The sequence below is a fragment of the Coptis chinensis genome, chromosome 3 (genome assembly GCF_015680905.1).
Source record: "Coptis chinensis isolate HL-2020 chromosome 3, ASM1568090v1, whole genome shotgun sequence".
NCBI lineage: Eukaryota > Viridiplantae > Streptophyta > Magnoliopsida > Ranunculales > Ranunculaceae > Coptis > Coptis chinensis.
The window spans coordinates 72,514,327-72,534,249 of record NC_141458.1 but is presented as its reverse complement, the minus strand read 5'-3'; the positions used below and the strand labels follow the sequence as shown (position 1 = coordinate 72,534,249).

Below are 19,923 nucleotides of genomic sequence, written 5' to 3'. Positions count from 1 at the left end.
AGAGAATGGACATTTCTACTGTTATAATATCTAAAATGGGGAAAGTGTATATTGCAGTGAATGTAAATGTTTATCCTGCTGGATACATGTCCATTGGACCAAAAAAGAAATACTGCGGGGAAACAAAAGAACACCACTGCAGAAGAGGTATTCATTTTGGAATTACATATAGCTGCTCTTCTCTTCAAAACTGTACTCTGAAAAGAATGTAACTATAGTTGTAAGCCTCTTCATAGTCTTTAATCTTTAATTTGATGTTAGTACTTTTGAGCCCATCTTCTATCCTAAAACAATACAACTGGGTAATGAATGGGATATGTACGTCATTTTTTCCTAGGTATTACAGGCACAACATTCAGGTCTTGCAAAGCGTAGTCAAAAAATGGAATGACCACAAAAATCTTAAATTTGTAATAAATGTTGGAGACATCGTTGATGGTTTTTGCCCTAAACTAGAGCCTCTAAATGTTGTGCAAAAAGTTGTTAAGCAATTTGAGACATCTTATTGCCCTGTCTACCATATGATTGGCAACCACTGCATTTACAATCTCCCTCGAAAGGATCTGCTACCTATGCTTCAGATGCAAACTGCCAATGATCAGGCCTACTATGACTATTCCCCAACACCGGATTACAGATTTGTGGTTCTTGATGGTTATGACATCAGTGCCATCGGTTGGTTTCATGACCATCCAAAGACAATGGAAGCCCTGCAGATTCTGCAGGAAAAGAATCCAAATTCTGAGAAGAACAGCCCAGTGGGAATGGTGGGAGTGGAAAGAAGGTTTTTGATGTTCAATGGAGCAATTGGGAAGGAATAGCTGGAATGGATTGATAAGATCCTTCAAGTTTCAACCAAATATGAAGAAAAGGTGGTGGTATGCTGCCATAAGGCTCTAGGTCCTGGAGCAGCAGGCTATGAAGCACTATGTTGTAATTATGATGAGGTCATGGAAGTAATACACAGATATAAATGCGTGAAGGCTTGCATAGCAGGCCATGATCACAAGGGTGGGCGCTCAATTGATTCCCATGGTGTTCACCATCAGGTCCTTGAAGCTGCTTTAGAGTGTCCACCAGGCTCGGACGCGTTCGGTTACATAGATGCCTACCCTGATAGATTATCGCTTTTTTGTACTGATAGAATGGCAAGTACTGAAATGGTCTTCAATTCGTAAGGACTGTTAGTAATTGGTAATATGCTTTTCTTTAGTTCTTGATCCCAAAACACAAGGTTTCGTGTTAGAATAATTCTACACTACTAACACATTTTAAGCAAGCGATCATATCTTACAGATTTTTATATACATGTTTTTTTTTAGCATTTTGGTGTCTAGTAAGATAAGTTCACCATAATTTTTTGTTAGCATCTTGGTGTCCAGTAAGATAAGTTAACGTAGTTTTAGCATGCCAAAATACCAATACTATATGCTCATTCTATCTTGATGAGAATTATTATTGCTATCACATTGTTGTGGAGTTTAAGATCAATGTTAACATCTTCTTGAGTTTCCCACATGTTTCGATGATATTGCTAAAGAGCAATTCATTTTGTTGATGCAAGGATTTTTTTTTTTTTTTTTTTTTTTTTTTTTAAGTTTGGCAGCATCTTGCTTTCTTTATTGCCTTTTTTGTAACTCTCGATAGCAGTGTCTTTCTTCATTTACTAATTTTTGTTCATTAACTAATTTATTCTTGATTAAAAAGGTTCTTGATTCCTCTCTCACTCTAAAATCAGGTTCTCAAATCAGTAGGAAAAGCTCTTGATCAGCCGGGTTAAAGCAGTCTGTAAGGGTTGGTGAGAGAGGGTTCAGAGAAGTCGCAATGTCCATCCTAGATCATGATTGCTCTGCTAATGTTCTACATACTTCCTTGGTCAAGATCACACACTTGATTTTCAACCTCAATGAAATGAAGGGATGAAAGGTAACAAGACTCGTGGGAAGAAACATGTGAGCAAGGTTGCATCGTTTGAGCAGTTTATTCCGCACGACTTTGATGGAAGGGATGAGTTTTCCTGTTGCTGCTGTCTTAAGGGGTATTGTGTGCAATTTTTATTCATAAAGATTGTTTGAATGTAAGGCTTCACTGAATCAGATGACTTTATTATTTTAATGAAATGTCATATTTTATCACTCTAAAATGTTGTAGGCATAATGTGGATTAGGAAGACTTTCTAAAATGAAAACTGTTGGACCGATTCAATTTTATGTATGATATTCCATTGATATCCTTCTGATTTTCTATATGATTATAATATCCCTAAGTCAATTATATTATTCTCGCAGTGGTGATTTTGTGAAGTCTGTCTATTTTGCCTTGGTGTAATTTGTGTGCAATGAGAAGTGGAAACAGATGGATTTTGAAACAAACCAATACTTAGTTTTCAGAAAGCTAGATATGCTTTCGAACATGGATCTATGATACCAATTCGCGATCATTTCAAAGTTTGAGATTGAACTATATTTGGATGTTTATGTGGTAAAAATAAGCCAGGTGTCGCGCGTAACAATATTACTTGGATAATTTTTTAGTCATGTTATCTATCCATTGGAGTTATCAAATAGTGCACTTGCACAGTAGAGGTTGAAGACACATTTGGTTGTAAAGCGCAACGTGGCAGATAGAATCATATGTCTAAATGGCTATTCTATTGGGTTTTACTTTCTAAAATGAAAACTGCCTCGCCAAACAGACACACCGTTTCGACCTATTTCCCAAATTAAAAAGGGAAAAAATGAGCGTATACTACACTTTTATTGTTTTCCAGAGTTTTGGTGTTGTCTGGATATCGATTTTTTTTACAGAAGGTGTTCAATGATTTGGGGTGTTGATGGTTTACTCATTTTTCAGTGCATTTTGATGGTATAATTGCACTCTCTTCCTAATTTTCCGTTATGTGGAATTACGACTGAGCATATATTGTACTTTTATTGTTTTCCAAATTTTGGGTGTTGTCTGGATATCGATTTTTTTTTACAGAAGGTGTTCAATGATTTCTTCCTAAATCATGTTGTCATTATCGGAGACAGTCATTTATCAACAGTTTTGGTACCAATAAATTTTGAATAATGGTTACCGTTATATGAACATCTTTTTCCAAGGTTTGACACAATTCTGGTGACCCTATTATTGTCATAATAACTTTTCCTTTAATTTTTTAATTTTTTTGGCTTTTTTTGTCTTCTCCCTTTTCATGGTCAAGTGGAGATTCTTCATTGTATCTCACAACTTTTCTATGTCGTCTTTGATGTTTTTATTATTACTTTGTGAGTCAACACGTAAGATGCACAATGGATCATGCTTTTATCGCCTCTTAACTCCTTTATTATGCATCTGTCAAAGTACCACATGTGGGGTTGGGTGATAATAACTTTTTCAGAATGGGGACCAATAACCAATGCAAGAATTGATAGAAGGATTGTGCGACTAACTAACGACAGGGTGAAACAGATATAATTCAGCGATGCGACTAGCATCCATAATTTATTCTTTTTTTCGCCTCCATACAGATGATTTGAAAAAATCACCACTCCGTCATTTGAATCATTCAATCTCCATAAACATGAAATGAGATCCACAATATATTGAAAGTTTTAAATGGTAATCTTGCCACATACAAATCTTCCAGAAAGCTTTTACTTACACATTCAATTCACTTCACATATTATATCCGACTTAATAGCTATATAGAACAACTATCAATAGTGTCCAATGTATTTTTTTTAATTGTTTCTCAATGTGATCATTTCTAAATATACAAAAAAAAAAAAATTAAAAAAAAAAAAATGGCATTTGTTAGCTAGCTACAACTTCTTTCTCTGTCCAAGCTACCTGCTTATTTACATATTCAATTCAATCCACATATTATATCCACCTTAATAGATCTATATATAGAACAAATATTAACAGTGTCCAATGTATTTTTCCTAATTGTTTCTCAATGTGATCGTTTCTAAATAAAAAAAATAAAAAAATTGCATGCTTTTGTTAGCTAGCTACAATTTCATTCTCTGTCCAAGCTACCTACTTATTTAAACCGACCAAAATATTAAAAAAAAAAAAAAACAACAGATGGATTCGCTAAATCATTCTGAAGACAATGTTAAAAAAAAGGTTATTCTTCTTCCATTTTTTTTTAGATATTTTATTCTTCAGTGTAGAATAACAATTAATTATATTGCACACCATGATATAATATTCTTATATCATATAGATAGTATACTCATATGAATCCAACAATGTTCCTCAATCACATATAAATGCTCGACAAGATAATTACACAACTAACAGCACAAAAGTTAACTTCATTAACATAATACATATTTTTTTGGTAAATTAGTTTGTGGCATATGCACTAATATTGACTAAATTACAGGCGGTAAATACCTTTTCGAAAATATTTATTCGCACCAAGGCAGAGCAGCAAAAATCGAATCGGACAAAGAACACAACTAGCGTATTGAAGTATTTTTTTTCTTATTGAAGTTTTTTGTCATACCTCGACCTGTATTAATCTAAAATATATTACATAATATATCCATTCAAACAAATGTAATATGTTACTATTCTAATTTACATGAGTTCATTCCTTTGATTTTCTCCACCCCAATTTCTTTTCCTAGAACATGCAACGCACGAGCCCGTTTACTAGTTGCTAGTAATAAGGATCTCAAAACATTTTTTATTTTCTTGCACTACTACAAATGCAGATCAACTTGAGTTGTTAACTACTTACCACTCTATGTATCCCATTGTCGATATCCTGAATGAGCCATTTGAAATTTGTTAGTCGTAGAGCATCTTTAATGATGTAAGCTTAAAAACACTAATTTTTTTTCTTACCAAATCAAACACTAAATCACTCAACCACCAAACAATTTTAGTCCAGACATAAAAAATTATGATTTGTCTTAGAGGGGGCACCAAAATTTGATGTATCTTGGGGGGGAACACAAGAAAAAAAGAATATGAAAATCAATGACACACGTGGCTGTTAGTTGTTTGTTAATTTGATTTGTTTTGAAGAAGGACCACAAGCATTATGGTGCACACGGTTTTCGAAGAGCCGCACAGTTTTTGAAAAACTACGTTGTACATTTGGTTAAACACCAAACCAAACACCATATACCAAATATGGTGTTTGGTTTGCTTATGTTTTTTTATGTAAATTCCATTCGGTGTCTCCACGAAAGATGGTTTTTAACCAAATTTTCAAGAATTTGGTGTTTGCACATGAATTTGTGTCACCAATAAAGATGCTCTTACATTCCTCAAGTTGAAGATGTTCTTAAGAGTGACTACCAATTAATTACCGATTAATTGGTCAATTTGGTGATTAAATCGGATTGGTGAGAAAATTTGGTAAAAACAAAACCACCTTTACAAACAATATGCAATTAATCACCTCGTCATTTACTCGCGATACTGATAGCATAGATAAATTGAGATTCATGATTGTGTTAGTGAATCAAATTGAAATACATACATATTACATCATTATGTTTTATATAAAACTAGCTTGTAGGCCCGTACATACGTACCGTCTCTTTTGAAAACTTGCTCAATAACATATACAAATTTTGTGACAAAATCATTTTAATTGTCCTTTAAAAATCCATTTTTAATTAGGGAGAGATCTTGTTGTAATAGTTGACCTAATTTAGAATTATGACTCTCATTTTAGTAGGAGAAGGATTCCCGTTTTAGTTTAGGATTGCTAGAATTTCCTTTTTCAATAGGGAAAAAAATTCCTGTTTTAATAGGTGATGATATGGAATTTTAAAAAATCGTATGCCTTATTTGAATTTTCTAACAAATCGTTTTAATTGTCCTGTAAAAAATTCGTTTCTAATATTTTTAATAGGCGACATGGAATTTTAAAAACCGTATGTCCTTAGCTAAATTTCCTAACAAATCGTTTTAATTGTCATTTAAAAACCCCATTTATATATAGGAGTAGGATTCATGTTTTAATTAGAAGTCTAGAATTTCCCTTTCAAATAGAAAAAAGGAATTCCCATTTTAATAGGAGTTGGCATATTCCAATTTTTAAGTTGGTTTCTTAATTAAATCCTGTTTTAAGTTGGTGACGTAAAATTTTAAGGAAGCTCGAAAAATACATTTGTGGGAGCTTTAATAGTAAGACTAGAAAGTAGGCCAACGCATACGCATCGACTCTTTTGAAATCTTGTTTAATGATCATATAATTATATATATAGAAAATTTTAATTGGGGGAAAGGATTCCTATTTTGTTGCTAACCCGTTTTAATTTCCTAACAAATTATTTTAATTAAGTTTTAAAACCCATTTTTAATTGGAAGAGGGATCCCGTTTTAAAAGTTGACTTAATTTAGATGTGTGATTCATATTTTAATAGGAGAAGTATTCATATTTTAATTAGAAGTGTTAGATTTTTCCTTTTCAATAAGGGAGGAATTCCCATTTTAATAGGTTAATGATTCTCGTTTTAATTAGAAGTGCTAGAACTTATCTTTCCAATAAAGAATGAATTCCTGTTTTAAACGTTTAATAGGAGATAATGTGGAATTTTAATAGAGCTTAAAAAATACCCTTTTGTGGGAGCTTTAATATTAGCAAATCGTGATTCCTGTTTTCGTTGCTAACCGGTTTTAATTTCCTAACAAATTGTTTTATTAAAGTCTTAACAACCGTTTTAATTCTGAATAAATCGTTTTAATTAAGTTTTAAAATCCGTTTTTTAATTAGGGGAGGGATCCCGTTTTAATTAGAAGTGATAGATTTTTCTTTTTCAATAGGGGAGAAATTCCCATTATAAAATAGGAGAAGGGTTTCCGTTTTAATTAGAAGTGCTAGAATTTCTCTTTTAAATAGGATAGGAATTCCAATTTTAATAGGAGTTGATGACGTGGACTTTTAAGAGAGCTAGAAAAGTACCCTTGTGGGAGTTTTAATATTAAGATACTAGAATGTAGGCTCGTGCATACACACCAGCTCTTTTGAAAACTTTTTTAATGGTCATAATTATACATATAGAAAATTTCTAATAAGTTATTTTAATTGGGGAAAAGAATTCCCATTTTGCTAACCTGCTTTAATTTCCTAACAAGTTATTTTAATTAAGTTTTAAAAACCCATTTTTTAATTGGGGGAAGGATCCCGTTTTAATAGTTGACTTAATTTAGATGTGTGATTCTTGTTTAAATATGATAAGTATTTATGTTTTAATTAGAAGTGATAGATTTTCCTTTTTAATAGAGGAGGAATTCCTATTTTAATAGATGATAATTTTTTGTTTGATTGGCAAACCTGTTTTAAATGAGATCAATAACTTTTTGATGCTGGCGGTGTAATAGCCTAATAATGAATAGTAGACTGGGTCAGCGGAAAAGGAAGTGGGGGTAGCATAATAAGGGACGTCGGGGAGTATGGGATCATGTCTGCGGAACCCTAATCAGGGGATAGGGCCCGTGTACAATTGGGAGATGAACAGAGGGATGGAGGGAGAGACGGACGGACTAGCTTGGAGTGACCCTACATGGGGATGGAGACCAAGTCAGCGGGACAAAGAGTGGAAGGCAGCTTAATAAGATAACCTGGGGAGTAGGAGAACATAGATGCGGAACCCTAGGTTGCAGATGTGGCCTAAGTACGGCAAAGAGGGGAGCCACCAGATGGACGGTCTAGAAACGAAGGGAAGGGGTATAAAAAGAAGAGGATGGAGAGAAGAAAGTGGAGGCCGCATAGTAAGAAGGAGAGGAGTGAAAATAAATAGTGAAAAAAGGAAGAGTGAAGAGTAAGTTTGAGGTTGTAATCTTAGGGTTCTTACCAATATAAATTGTTTAGATTTTAGGTTCTTACATTTGGCGCCGTCTGTGGAAAAGATAAAAACAAGTTAGAAATGGCACTTAAGAAATAGGTAAGTAGACCGAAGAGGGTGGCGGTGCAGGAACTGATGCTAGAGGCGGTGATTGATGAAGAGAGGAGCAGGAAGTAGAAGAGACGCTGCTTATGAAAGAAGAGATCGGGAGGTTAAGAGAGGAGAATGAGGAGTTGAGAAGAGAGATGGAAAAGGAAGAGAAAGAAGCAGGTGGAGAAGCAAGTGAGGGTGCAGAGGAGGAAGAGGATGGGCCGAATCTAGTTGAAAATCCAGTGACGGGCTTGACAGTTAAACAGGTGGAAGAGATGATAAATAATGATAGGGAAGCGAACCGGCAGCAGACGAAGGGTCGTGGGGGAGCTGCCAGTCAGGTGATGCCCGAACTAAACCGCAACCCACTAGCGGACGGTATTTGGGCTTCTGAGGTCCCAAAACGTTTCAACCAGCCCAGATTCGAGAGGTACGACGATAAAGGAGACCCAGCGGATCACATCCTTCATTTCTGGCAGCAGATGCCACTATGGCAAGAGTCTCGATATGATGGGCTGCGGTGTATGATGTTCCCGGCTAGTCTAAAAGGAGGGGCATCGGACCGGTATTACCGGTTACCAGCGGGGAGCATAAAAAATTTTCAAGAATTAGAACAGGCGTTTATAGATCACTTCATACACCAAAAAAAGTGTGTGGTGGATATCATGACACTATTCAATGTGCGACAGAAATCAGCGGAGTCAGTGAGGGAGTACCTATGTCGATTCAAGGCCGAGACTTTAAAGGTTAAAAATTTGGATGAGAGAACCGCAATGATCACATTTGAAAGAGGGCTGCAGCCAGGAACAGGAGTACACCAGTCGGTGGCGAAGAGCGAGATTGCAACCTTGCATGAACTATATCCACGAGTGGAAAAATATATTAGATATGAGGACAGTATGCAGAAGGAATCTAAGAGATCATGGAAAGCAGTTCTATCGTTGGAGAAAGACATGGAACACCAAAAGGCAGGCGCGACCGAAAAGGAAGGCCGGGGGTACCGCTGATTCCCACCAAGGACAGAGAGAAGCCGGGAGGGGATTCGAAGAGAAAATAGAGAAAGGAAGCCATATCGCGAGATAGAAGTGACGCCGCTGAATAGACCCCTGAGCAAAATATTACCGTTGATCTAGAACCTGCAGGGATATGAAAAGCCGCGGAACACCCCAGGAGAATTACCTGATAAATCTTTATGTGCCTACCACCAGATACGCAATCATGAGACCGATGACTGTTATGCAATAAAATGGATGGTTCAACGTTTGGTGGAAAAAGGGAGGATGAGAGAGTTTGTAAGGGGAGCACAGAATGAGGAACGGGTGCCGCGTCAGGATCGTATACTAGGAACTATTAAGGTACTAAGTCATAATGCCCATAGAGATAGAGTGAGGAGGACCGCAAGCATCCAGCAAATCAATGATGGGTTAGAATGGCCGCGACCTAGGGTTGTGTCAGCAGAAGACAGAGACAGGATTGTTTTTAGCAGTGCAGATCTACGGGTAGTGGATTCCCCCATAAAGACGCGTTGGTCATCACAGTAGCAATGGGCAATTATATGGTGAAAAGGGTGTTGATCGATTGTGGTAGTGCAGTGGATTTGCTGTTTAAAGGAGCTTTGGAAGAAATGGGGATTGATCTTAGACATTTGAGACCGCTGCGAACCAATTTATATGGGTTCAATGGGAGTATGACAGAGCCCATGGGAGAACTCTTGTTGCTGGTAACCACGGGACCAGTGATGGTTATCACACGGTTTATGGTGGAAGATTCATCTTCTCAGTACAACGCGATTTTAGGGAGATGGTGGATTCATGAGATGAAGGTTGTTCCGTCTACGTACTACCAAGTGATACGGTTTCCCACCTCGACAGGCATATGTGAAGTTCGCAAAGATCAGGTGACAGCAAAGAACAGCCATCGGGGTACAATGAAACGGTTAATCCGCAGACCAGAAGAGGAGAACTCGAACCCCAGGAAGAGGCAAGCATAACAATTACAGTGTACCGCTGGGGAAAGGGAAGAGGAGTCAGCGGTGGGGCCGAAGACACTTGATGAGATTGAAGTTGTAAATATAGGGGAGGGGGAGGATGAGAAGTTCACATCGGTAGAGTCCAATTTGTTGGAGGAATGGAAATGTAAGTTAATACAATTTTTGTCAGAAAACAGAGATGTGTTTGTGTGGATGATTGAGGATGTTATGGGATTAGACCCAGAGTTTGCGTGTCATCGGTTACACATGAAGGAAGATGCCAAGCTAGTGAGGTAAAGGATGCGGAGCATTAGACCAAAATATGCAGAGGGCATTCACGAAGAGGTGGCGCAGTTAAAAAGGGTTGGAATAATACGAGAGACGGAATTCATCGATTGGCTATCCAATGTGGTCAGGCTACAAAATATTCTCATTCATGGATGCATCTATGGGGTATAACCAGGTCGCGATGTATGGACCGGATCAGGAGAAGACTGCATTTATGGTAGAAGGCGGCACGTACTGCTATACAAGGATGCCATTTGGGCTAAAGAATGCCGGAGCCACTTTTTAACGGTTGGGAGAGAAAATGTTCGAGAGCAAGATTCAGAAGGGGATTAAAATATACATAGATGACATGGTGGAAAAAAGCATGTCTGAGGAGGAGCATTTAGAGGGCTTAAGGGAGACATTCGGGATACTTCGAAAGTATAATTTGAAGTTGAATCCGGAGAAATGCACATTCGGAGTGACCACGGAAAAATTCTTGGGCTACATCGTTACTCATCGGGGAATAGAAGCTAATCCCGAACAGATAAGAGCCTTGATAGAGATGCCTTCACCGCAGAATGTCAAGGAAGTGCAGCAGCTTGCGGGCAAGGTAGCGGTTTTGAATAGGTTCATTTCCAAATCGTCTAATAAATGTAAACCGCTGTATCGGTTATTGAGAAGCACCCCTGATTTATCATGGACTGCGGAATGCGAGGAGGCGTTTCAAGAGTTGAAGGGATACTTGGGCAAGGCTCCTTTGTTGTCTCGGCCAGAACAGTGGGAAAAGTTGTACTTGTATTTGGGGGCTACCGAGTATGCAGTTAGTTCAATTCTTGTCCATATAGTTGACAGAGTGGAGAAGCCGGTGTATTTTCAAAGCAAAACATTGCTGGACGCAGAGACGCGATATAGTAGAATTGAGAGGTATGCCTTTGCGTTAATCTTCTCGGCCCTAAAGTTGAAGCCCTATTTCGAGTCACACTCGGTGGTGGTGGTGACAAACTTGCCTCTCAAATAAGCATTAAAGACTGAGAAGTCAGGGAGAATGTTGAAGTGGGCAGTGATGCTTAGTGCATATGAGATACAATACCAGCGGAGAAGGCGCAGGCAGTAGCAGAGTTTTTGGCTGAGTTACCTATAGAGAATCCCACTTGGGGAGAAGAGATGATCATGGAACCAGAGAAGAATGGGGAGCCCGACTTACTAGATCCTTGGGATAAGAAGAATGTGGGGAGAGTATTCGCGGATGGATCTGCCACTGACGCATGCAGCAGCATAGGAGTTGTGTTGGTTACACCTGATAATAACAGAATAGAACAGACCATGAAATTAGGGTTCGTGCAGTGGCATCCAGTAACGAAGCAGAGTATGAGGCAGTGATAGAAGGATTGAGAATGGCCGAGGATTTGGGAGTAAAGGAACTGACTGTGTATTCTTACTCAAATCTAGTGGTGTGTCAGGCTAATGGAGGGTTCTCTCCTCGGTGTCCGCGAATGGCTAAGTATTTGAAGGTGGTGCACGAAAGGTCCAACAAGTTTGCAAAGATTCGATTTGTACACTTGGGTCATGGAGAGAATAGGCACGCAGATGCCCTGCCATACGTGGCTGCAGCCATACCTGGGTCAGAGGAAAGAACGATATGGGTAGGAAGACTGGATAAGCCAAGCACGGAGGAGGTGATAGAGGTGTGTCAGATTGCAGAAGAAGAAGGAGGGTGGATGGATCCCATAAAGCAGTTCTTAGAAGGAAAGGAAGTGACCAATAAGAAAGAAAAAAGAAGGTTGGAACAGACTGCTCAGCGATATGTTTTGTTGGAAGGTGAATTGTACCGAAAGAACTTCAATGGGCCATTGTTGAAATGTCTAGGACCGCGGTTAGCCTTGGAGGTGCACACAAAATTGCACGAAAGTGACTGTGGGAGTCATTCTGCTGGGAGAACTACGGTACACCCGTTATTGATGCAGGGCTATTTCTGGCCCCACATGAAAAGAAATGCGGTAGAATTCGCTAAAAAGTGCGACAAGTGCCAGAGATTTTTACAGTTGATATCCGCTCCCGCGGAACCTTTACATAATGTCTCAAGTCCATGGCCTTTCGCCATGTGGGCGATGGATATCGTAGGACCGCTACCCATGGCGAGTGGCAAAAGGAGATATATGTTGGCAGCCACGGACTATTTCACCAAATGGATAGAAGTTGTACATTTGCAACAAGTGAAGGAAATGCAGGTGATTAAATTTCTATGGGAGAACATCATATGCCAATTTGGGCTGCCACATACCATCATATCGGACAATGGGACACAGTTCACGGGAGCGAGGGTGACCCAATTTCTTCAGTCATACAAGGTGAAACAAAGGTTCTCGGCCCCCTACAACCCCGAGGGCAACGAACAGGCGGAGTCTTCCAACAAAACAATAATAAACAACCTGAAAAGGAAGTTGGAAGACAAGAAGGGCGCATGGGCAGACGAGTTGAACCATGTTCTTTGGGCTTATCGAACCACACCTCGGACAACCACCAAGGAGACCCCATTCGCCTTAGCATATGGCGTCGAGGTCGTGATTCCTTCAGAGATGGTGGCAGCTACAATGAGAACCAGGGCCGTGGAAGATGGATCGAATTGGCGCATCTTGGTAGAGGATTTGAATTTGCCAGAAGAGAAAAGAGACTCAGCTCGCATCTGATTAGAAGAGTACCACAGGCGACTACAGAGATAATACAACAAACGGGTCAAGCCGCGTCAGTTCAAGATAGGAGAATTGGTGCTCCGCCAGGTTACTCCAAGCACAAAGAGAGAAAGGGATAGGAAGCTGGGCCCAGATTGGGAAGGGTCGACAATCGTGGTGGAGGTGGGAGGATCTGGAACTTATAAGTTACGTAGAATGGGGGACAAACTGATAGAGAAGCCTTGGAATGTAAGAATGTTGAAAAGGTTTTACAATTGAATGTAACGAGATTACAAAGCAATGTAAAGAAAGTCCTGAGCAGAGGACTAGAGCTGTTTGTAAATATATAAAACCATAACACTTTTGTGAAAGGAAATTTGATTACTATGTATGATGTCCAAATGAGAAGGGGAATCATGAACAAGAGGTACGAGAGACGGATGGGGCAAGGAGAGTGACCCCGTCGAGCTTCAACGCCCATCAGAGGGAGAAGCAGCGGAGGGGACGAGCGCGCCCTTCGCTGACATTAGAGCTGGGGAAGCCTGGAGCAAGATGAGATGTTTCAGTAGGTTTCATGGCCTGATCGAGCCCACAAAGTGGGTGAGCCCTCCGCAGATTAGAGAGGCAAGAGACAAACGGGGCAAGGAGAGTGGCCCCACTGGGTTTCTACGCCCATCAAAGAGGGAAGCAGCAGAGGGGATGAGCCCTTTGCTGACACTAGAGCTGGAGGGAACCTGGAACACGATGAGTTGTTCCAGTAGGTTCATGGCTTGACCGAGCCCACAGAGCGGGGTAAGCCCTCCGCAGATCAGGGATGCGAGAGACACCTGGGGCAAGGAGAGTGACCCCATCGGGTTTCTACGTACATCAGAGGGAGAAGCCGTGGAGGGGATGAGCCCTTCATTGACACTAGAGCGGGACGAAGCCTGGAACAAGATGAGTTGTTCCAGCAGGTTTCATGGCCTAACCGAGCCCGCGGAGCGAGGTGAGCCCTTCATGGATCAGGGATGCAAGAGACACCTGGGGCAAGGAGAATGACCCCATCAGGCTTCTACGTCCATCAGATAGAGAAGTCGTGGAGGGGATGAGCCCTTCGCTTACACCAGAGCGAAAGGGAGCCTGGAACAAGATAAGTTGTTCCAACATGCTTTAGGGCTTGATATAGCCCGCGGAGTAGGGTGAGCCCTCCGCGGATCAGAGATGCAAGAGACACATGGGGCAAAGAGAGTGACCCCATCGGGATTCTACGCCCCTCAGAGGAAGAATCAGCGGAGGGGATGAGCCCTTTGTTGACGCTAGAGCTGGAGGGAGCCTGGAACAAAATGAGTTGGTCCAGCAGACTCCATGGCCTGGATGAGCCCGCGGAGTGGGGTGAGCCCTCCGCGGATCAGGGTTGTAAGCGACACATGGGGCAAGGAGAGTGAACCCATCAGGCGTCCACACCCATCCGAGGGAGAGTCAACAGAGGGGATGAGCCCTTCGCTAATGCTAGAGCTGGAGTGAGCCTAGAACGAGAAGAGTCGTTCCAGCAGGCTTCATGGCCTGATTTAGCTCGCGGAGTGGGGTGAGCCCTCCGTAGAATAGAGATGCACGAGACATATGGGGCAATGGGAATGACCCCATCGGGCTTCTACGCCTAGCTGAGGGAGAAGCTACGGAGGGGAAGAGCCCTTTGATGACACTAGAGCTGGGGGGAGCCTAGAACAAGATGAGTTGTTCCAAGAGGTCATGGCGTGATCGAGCCCACGGGGTGGGATGAGCCCTCCGTGGATCAGAGATGCAAAAGATACATGGGGCAAAGAAGTTGGGCTACATTTGACTGTACCGCTTGACTGGGCACGTCGCACAACTCAATAGAGTCGGTGAAGTGCCCTAGTGAGAGGAGGAAAGATTCGAGGGTGAAAATTTTAGAAATGCGCTAAGGAGAGGGCAAAGGATTGACCAAAGATGTGGATAATTACATGTGGGTATACTTTGCAAGTCAAACAAGTAGATAAAACTCGAAGATAAAAGACAATATGCATGTTAAGCGTATTCAAACATCAAAATCACTAAACATGGAGAGAATCAAATCGTGAGTTAGTAACAAGGTTTTAATACAAAAGAGATCTAGGGCATTCCCTAGGTGGACTCCTCAACAATCATCTCCTCGGTAGTTCCTTCAGCAGTGGCAGCAGGGGTCTCCTCAGTGGCTGCCGTAGGGGAGGTGTCTTCGTCCATCACAAGGTTCTCGGGAGTGACATCGGGGACGAGACTCCTTCCCTGGCGAGCTCTGGGGATTCGATCACCGGGGTGGCAGGTCTTTCGGAGAGAAGGCAGCCTTCCTGTGTGAGCCGCTCAAGTTTTTCCTAGATCTTCCTGGCTACCCTCTTGTCAACCAGGGCCATGAAGTGGTCACGAAGAACCGTCATGTCCGATTGGTGCTGCTCCATCAGCTTGGCGGTATCATCCTTATGGGTCTGACTGAGGACGTCCACGGTCCTCTGGTGTTGTAGGGTGAGGGTGTCCAAGTCGATCTGGTGTTGTTAGAGGAGCGTTTCTCTTTGACGGCTCAGGCGCTCGTTGACCGTATCAATGTATCGTTGGTGAGATGACTCCGCAGATATGAGTTCATCATGTGCCTTGACTTTGGCCAAATTGGCAGCTGCCAGATCTGATTGAAGTCCGACATAGGTAGCTCTCAAGCCAGTTGGGCCGTTAAGTTCTTGCTCCAAGGCTGTCACCTTAGTCTTGGCATTGAACAGGCCACGGATCATAAAGGAGATGTCCAGGCTCACCTGGGATCAAAGAGGAAGATGGATAAGAAGAGAGAGAGAGAGAGAGAGAGAGAGAGAGAGAGAGAGAGAGAGAGAGAGAGAGAGAGAGTTGTACCCTTTCCCAATTGTATACAACGAGCTATGGTGCTGGTCAAATGAACCACCGTCTGCATAAGCTATGTCCTTAGGCAAGTGAGCGTTATAGAACAAGGAGGAGGCTATGGCAGCATTGTCCAGAGCGAAGTCCGCCGTATTCAACTTACGGTTGCGCACCTTGAAAATCGAACAGAATTCCTTTGCGGTGATAAGATCAGATGCCGGGACAGTAGGCGGACAAGTTCTTTGCCAGACCGGCGTGTGCGGGGGGAAGAGATAATAGGGTGAAGGGGTGAAGAGGCAGGGTCTTGTTCCGTGGAGGCAGAGTCCCACTAAGTGGTATGGGCAGGTCCTTCAGATGCAGTGGCTCACTGCCTCTTGGAGGGAGGCTGGTCAACAGGAGCTTGCACTTCGCTGGAAGGAACTTCCATCACCACATCCTCATTAGAGTCACTATCGAACAACTTCTGTTTATGAACATCCATGTCCGCGGAAGGTGAGTGAGGAGAAATATATTGGTCCCAGGTGGAGATAAAGTGGTATGATGGGACGTGTTCTAGGGTAGAGGAGTGGGGAAAATCTGGAGAATCAAGGGAGGCAGGGGAGTGAGGGGAAGGTTGGAGAGGCTGGCGGCGTGAAGTATGGGGGTGAGGCCTATGCTTGTGAGGGGGGATGTTTGGGGCTTACGCTCTTTGGGAGGGGGAGGACGGTAGAAAGGTGTAGATAGACCACCAATATATTGTAGATCGGGGATGGGCAATAAGGGAGTCGCGGTAGTGGGATGGATACCCAGTTGATCCGCCTGAGCAGAACCAAGGTCGCGAAGTCTTTGGAAGATAGGGCAAGAGATCCTGGCGTAAATTTGGGATTTTGAGTCTGGCCGCCAACCTGCAAATAAGAGAAGTTGTGGATTAGTGGATAACTTGAAAAGCGCAACAGGAAAAGGGGAAAGATCTAGGATACTCATCATCGGTGATGAAGGCGAGATGATTTAGTGTTAAGTCAGAAGGAAGGTCCGCGGATAGAAAGTTGGCCGATACATATAGCGGGTAGTGATGCCGGCCACACCTTGTCAAAGGTAATGACACGGAGGATGAATGATTGCTTCGAAGGACCTACACAGAAGGATTGGTACCCGACACCTACATCTTTGGTATTTTTCTTGATGTAGTATTGAGAAAAAATATCACAGCTAGTTATCTTGGGTTCGCCGCTTTTGTTATATGAATTCGCTGCATACATAATCCTTAAAAAATTGTCGATGCCTTGGCAGGGGGGATGTTCAAATGGTTACACACCTCGACATCAAGGAGGGTGAGTGGAAACTGCAGACCAGCGACAATTTGGCATACATTTATAACAAGATACCCCGGGCGGCGGGAAACCAAGTGAGGGTAGTGGGTGACGGAGGGCACGTGCTCCAATTCTATGTTGGCTAGGATCCCATAGGCAGCCCTAATTGCATTCAAATTAGGTCTACAAAACCGGGATGGGGGTGGTAGTAGAGTGCCTTGGCGGCCCGAGGTGGAGGGGGCCGCAGCAGGAGCAAGAGGGGGTGGAGACGCTACCTCAGTAGAACGGGGAGAGGTGGAGGCACCGGAACCGGGGTCCAACATCGAAAAGGGAGATGAACAGACTCTAGATGCAAAAGTAACTCAAGTACAATACAACTTAAAGAGGATAAAGCCTAGGAAACTTATCGAGCAAAGGGAAGAATGAGATGACAAGCCTGGAGGAAGAACCTAAACGAGGAGATGGCCACCAGAAAGATCACAACGGAAGGGATCACTGTGGAGGTGCAAGTAAACCGGAGAAAAATCGTGAAAAGAAGGTAAAATGGGAAGGAAAGCAAAGAGAGAGGGAGAAACTGAGAATAAAGTGAGGGAGGAAGGAGAAGGAGCGAAGTTTAAATAGACTGAGGGTAAAAGGGTAAATTCCAGGGGGTGAGAAAATCGAAGGGTCGGCTGGAGCTCCAGCCAAAGGTTGACACGTGGAGGTTTGAGAAACGAGGGGTTACAGAAAACACGCGTGATGATTACCCATCCCATCGCACACGTCTCGAGAAGAACTGACCTCAGTTAGAGAAATGAGGCGGTGGGAATTCTCGACCCCGAACCAATTAAATGGCCGCGGTGTCGAGAAGGGGCATTTGTAGTGGTTTAATAATGAATAGTGGACTGGGTCAGCGGAAAAAGAAGTGGGGGTAGCATAATAAGGGACGTCGGGGAGTATGGGATCATGTTTGCAGAACCCTAATCAGTGGATGGGGCCCGTGTACGGTTGGGAGATGAACTGGGGGATGGAGGGAGAGACGGATGGACTAGCTTGGAGTGACTCCACATGGGGATGGAGACCAAGTCAGCGGGACAAAGAGTGGAAGGCAGCTTAATAAGATAACCTGGGGAGCAGGAGAACATAGCCGCGGAACCCTAGGTTGCGGACGTGGCCTAAGTACGGCAAAGAGGGGAGCCACCAGATGAGAGGACAGATGGACGGTCCAGAAACGAAAGGAAGGGGTGTAAAAAGAAGAGGATGGAGAGAAGAAAGTGGAGGCTGCATAGTAAGAAGGAGAGGAGTGAAAAAAGGAAGGGTGAAGAGTAAGTTTGAGGTTGTAATCTTAGGGTTCTTACCAATATAAATTGTTTAGATTTTAGGTTCTTACAAGCGGGGTTCGAGCCCAAAGGTTTTACCGACTTTGCTAGTCAGCGCCTGTTTAATATATTATAATTAGAAGTGCTAGAATTTCATTTTTCAATAGAGAAGGAATTCCCATTTTAATAGGAGATGATGTGGAATTTTAATAGAGCTCGAAAAATACCCTTTGTGGGAGCTTTAATATTAACAAATCGTGATTCCTGTTTTCGTCGATAACCCATTTTAATTTTCTAAAAAATTATTTTAATAAAGTCTTAACAACCCGATTTAATTTCTCAACAAATTATTTTAATTAAGTTTTAAAATCCGTTTTTTAATTGGGGGAGGGATAATGTTTTAATTTAGAAGTGTGATTCCCGTTTTTAATAGGAGAAGGATTCCCATTTTAATTAGAAGTTCTAGATTTTTCTTTTCTAATAGGAGAGGAATTTCCATTATACTAGGAGAAGGATTTCCGTTTTAATTAGAAGTGCCAGAATTTCTCTTTTCAATAGGAGAAAAATTCCAATTTTAATAGGAGTTGATGATGTGGAATTTTAAGAGAGTTAAAAAAATATCCCTTGTGGGAGCTTTAATATTAAGATACTAGAATGTAGGCTCGTGCATACACACCGACTCGATCTTTTGAAAACTTGCTTAATGGTCATAATTATACATATAGAAAATTTCTAATAAATTGTTTTAATTGGGGAAAATAATTTTCATTTTGCTAACCCGTTTTAATTTCCTAACAAATTATTTTAATTAAGTTTTAAAAACCCATTTTTTAATTGGGGGAAGGATCCCATTTAAATAATTGACTTAATTTAGATGTATGATTCCCGTTTAAATAGGAGAAGTATTTCTGTTTTAATTAGAAGTGTTAGATATATTTTTCCTTTTTAATAGAGCAAGAAATTCTATTTTAATATGTTATAATTAGAAGTGCTAAAATTTCTTTTTTCAATAGAAAAGGAATTCCCGTTTTAATAGGAGATGATGTGGAATTTTAATAGAGCTCGAAAAATACCATTTGTAGAAGCTTTAATATTAAGATATATATTGATATAGATATAGATATATCCATTTCCTTTTCACGGACAAATAAAGTAATATACGCTGAAATTCTTTTTTGATAATTATTTATGTGACAAACTTTTTAGCAAACTTTTTAGCAAACTTTTTTGGGCTATTTAGCTTTTGGGCCACTTTTTAATTGGATAAGTTGCAGTTGGTCACCAATTGATTGTTTATTTGTATTTGGGCCAAAATTGACAGTTGCCCATTTATTTTTTTATATATATATTGACACATTTATCCTTAGGACCAAACTCTAATTTACCATTAAAGTTTGAGGGCCAAACCCTAATTTGGAGATAAGAGTTGGGCATTTAATAAAAGGCCTAAATTTGTTCTAATTGCGAGTATGCTCTAATTATGATGTATCTTGCATGTAATTGGTAGTTGACCTTAAATACAATGACCAAATCTAAATTGACATCAAATTAGCCGCTAATTGAGGTGTACAATTTTATGTTCTTGATACTATTAAACAATAATTTTAAAGTGCTAATATTCTCCCCTTGTTACGTCTATAATTAAACTCACCCTTAAAAAAAATTATTATCTATTATACC

At 41.2% G+C, this 19,923-nt stretch overlaps 1 protein-coding gene and 1 pseudogene across 1 annotated transcript; both read left to right on the top strand.

Annotated features, from left to right (window-relative positions):
- The first annotated feature begins 305 nt into the window (after positions 1 to 305).
- On the top strand, positions 306 to 1,283 carry LOC147510707 (manganese-dependent ADP-ribose/CDP-alcohol diphosphatase-like; annotated as a pseudogene).
- An 8,152-nt stretch (positions 1,284 to 9,435) lies between these two features.
- Positions 9,436 to 9,882, top strand: LOC147510706 (uncharacterized). Its single transcript, XM_086598224.1, has one exon. It carries the CDS (start codon positions 9,436 to 9,438, stop codon positions 9,880 to 9,882), a length of 447 nt encoding a protein of 148 aa, XP_086454350.1.
- Positions 9,883 to 19,923: the final 10,041 nt, after the last annotated feature.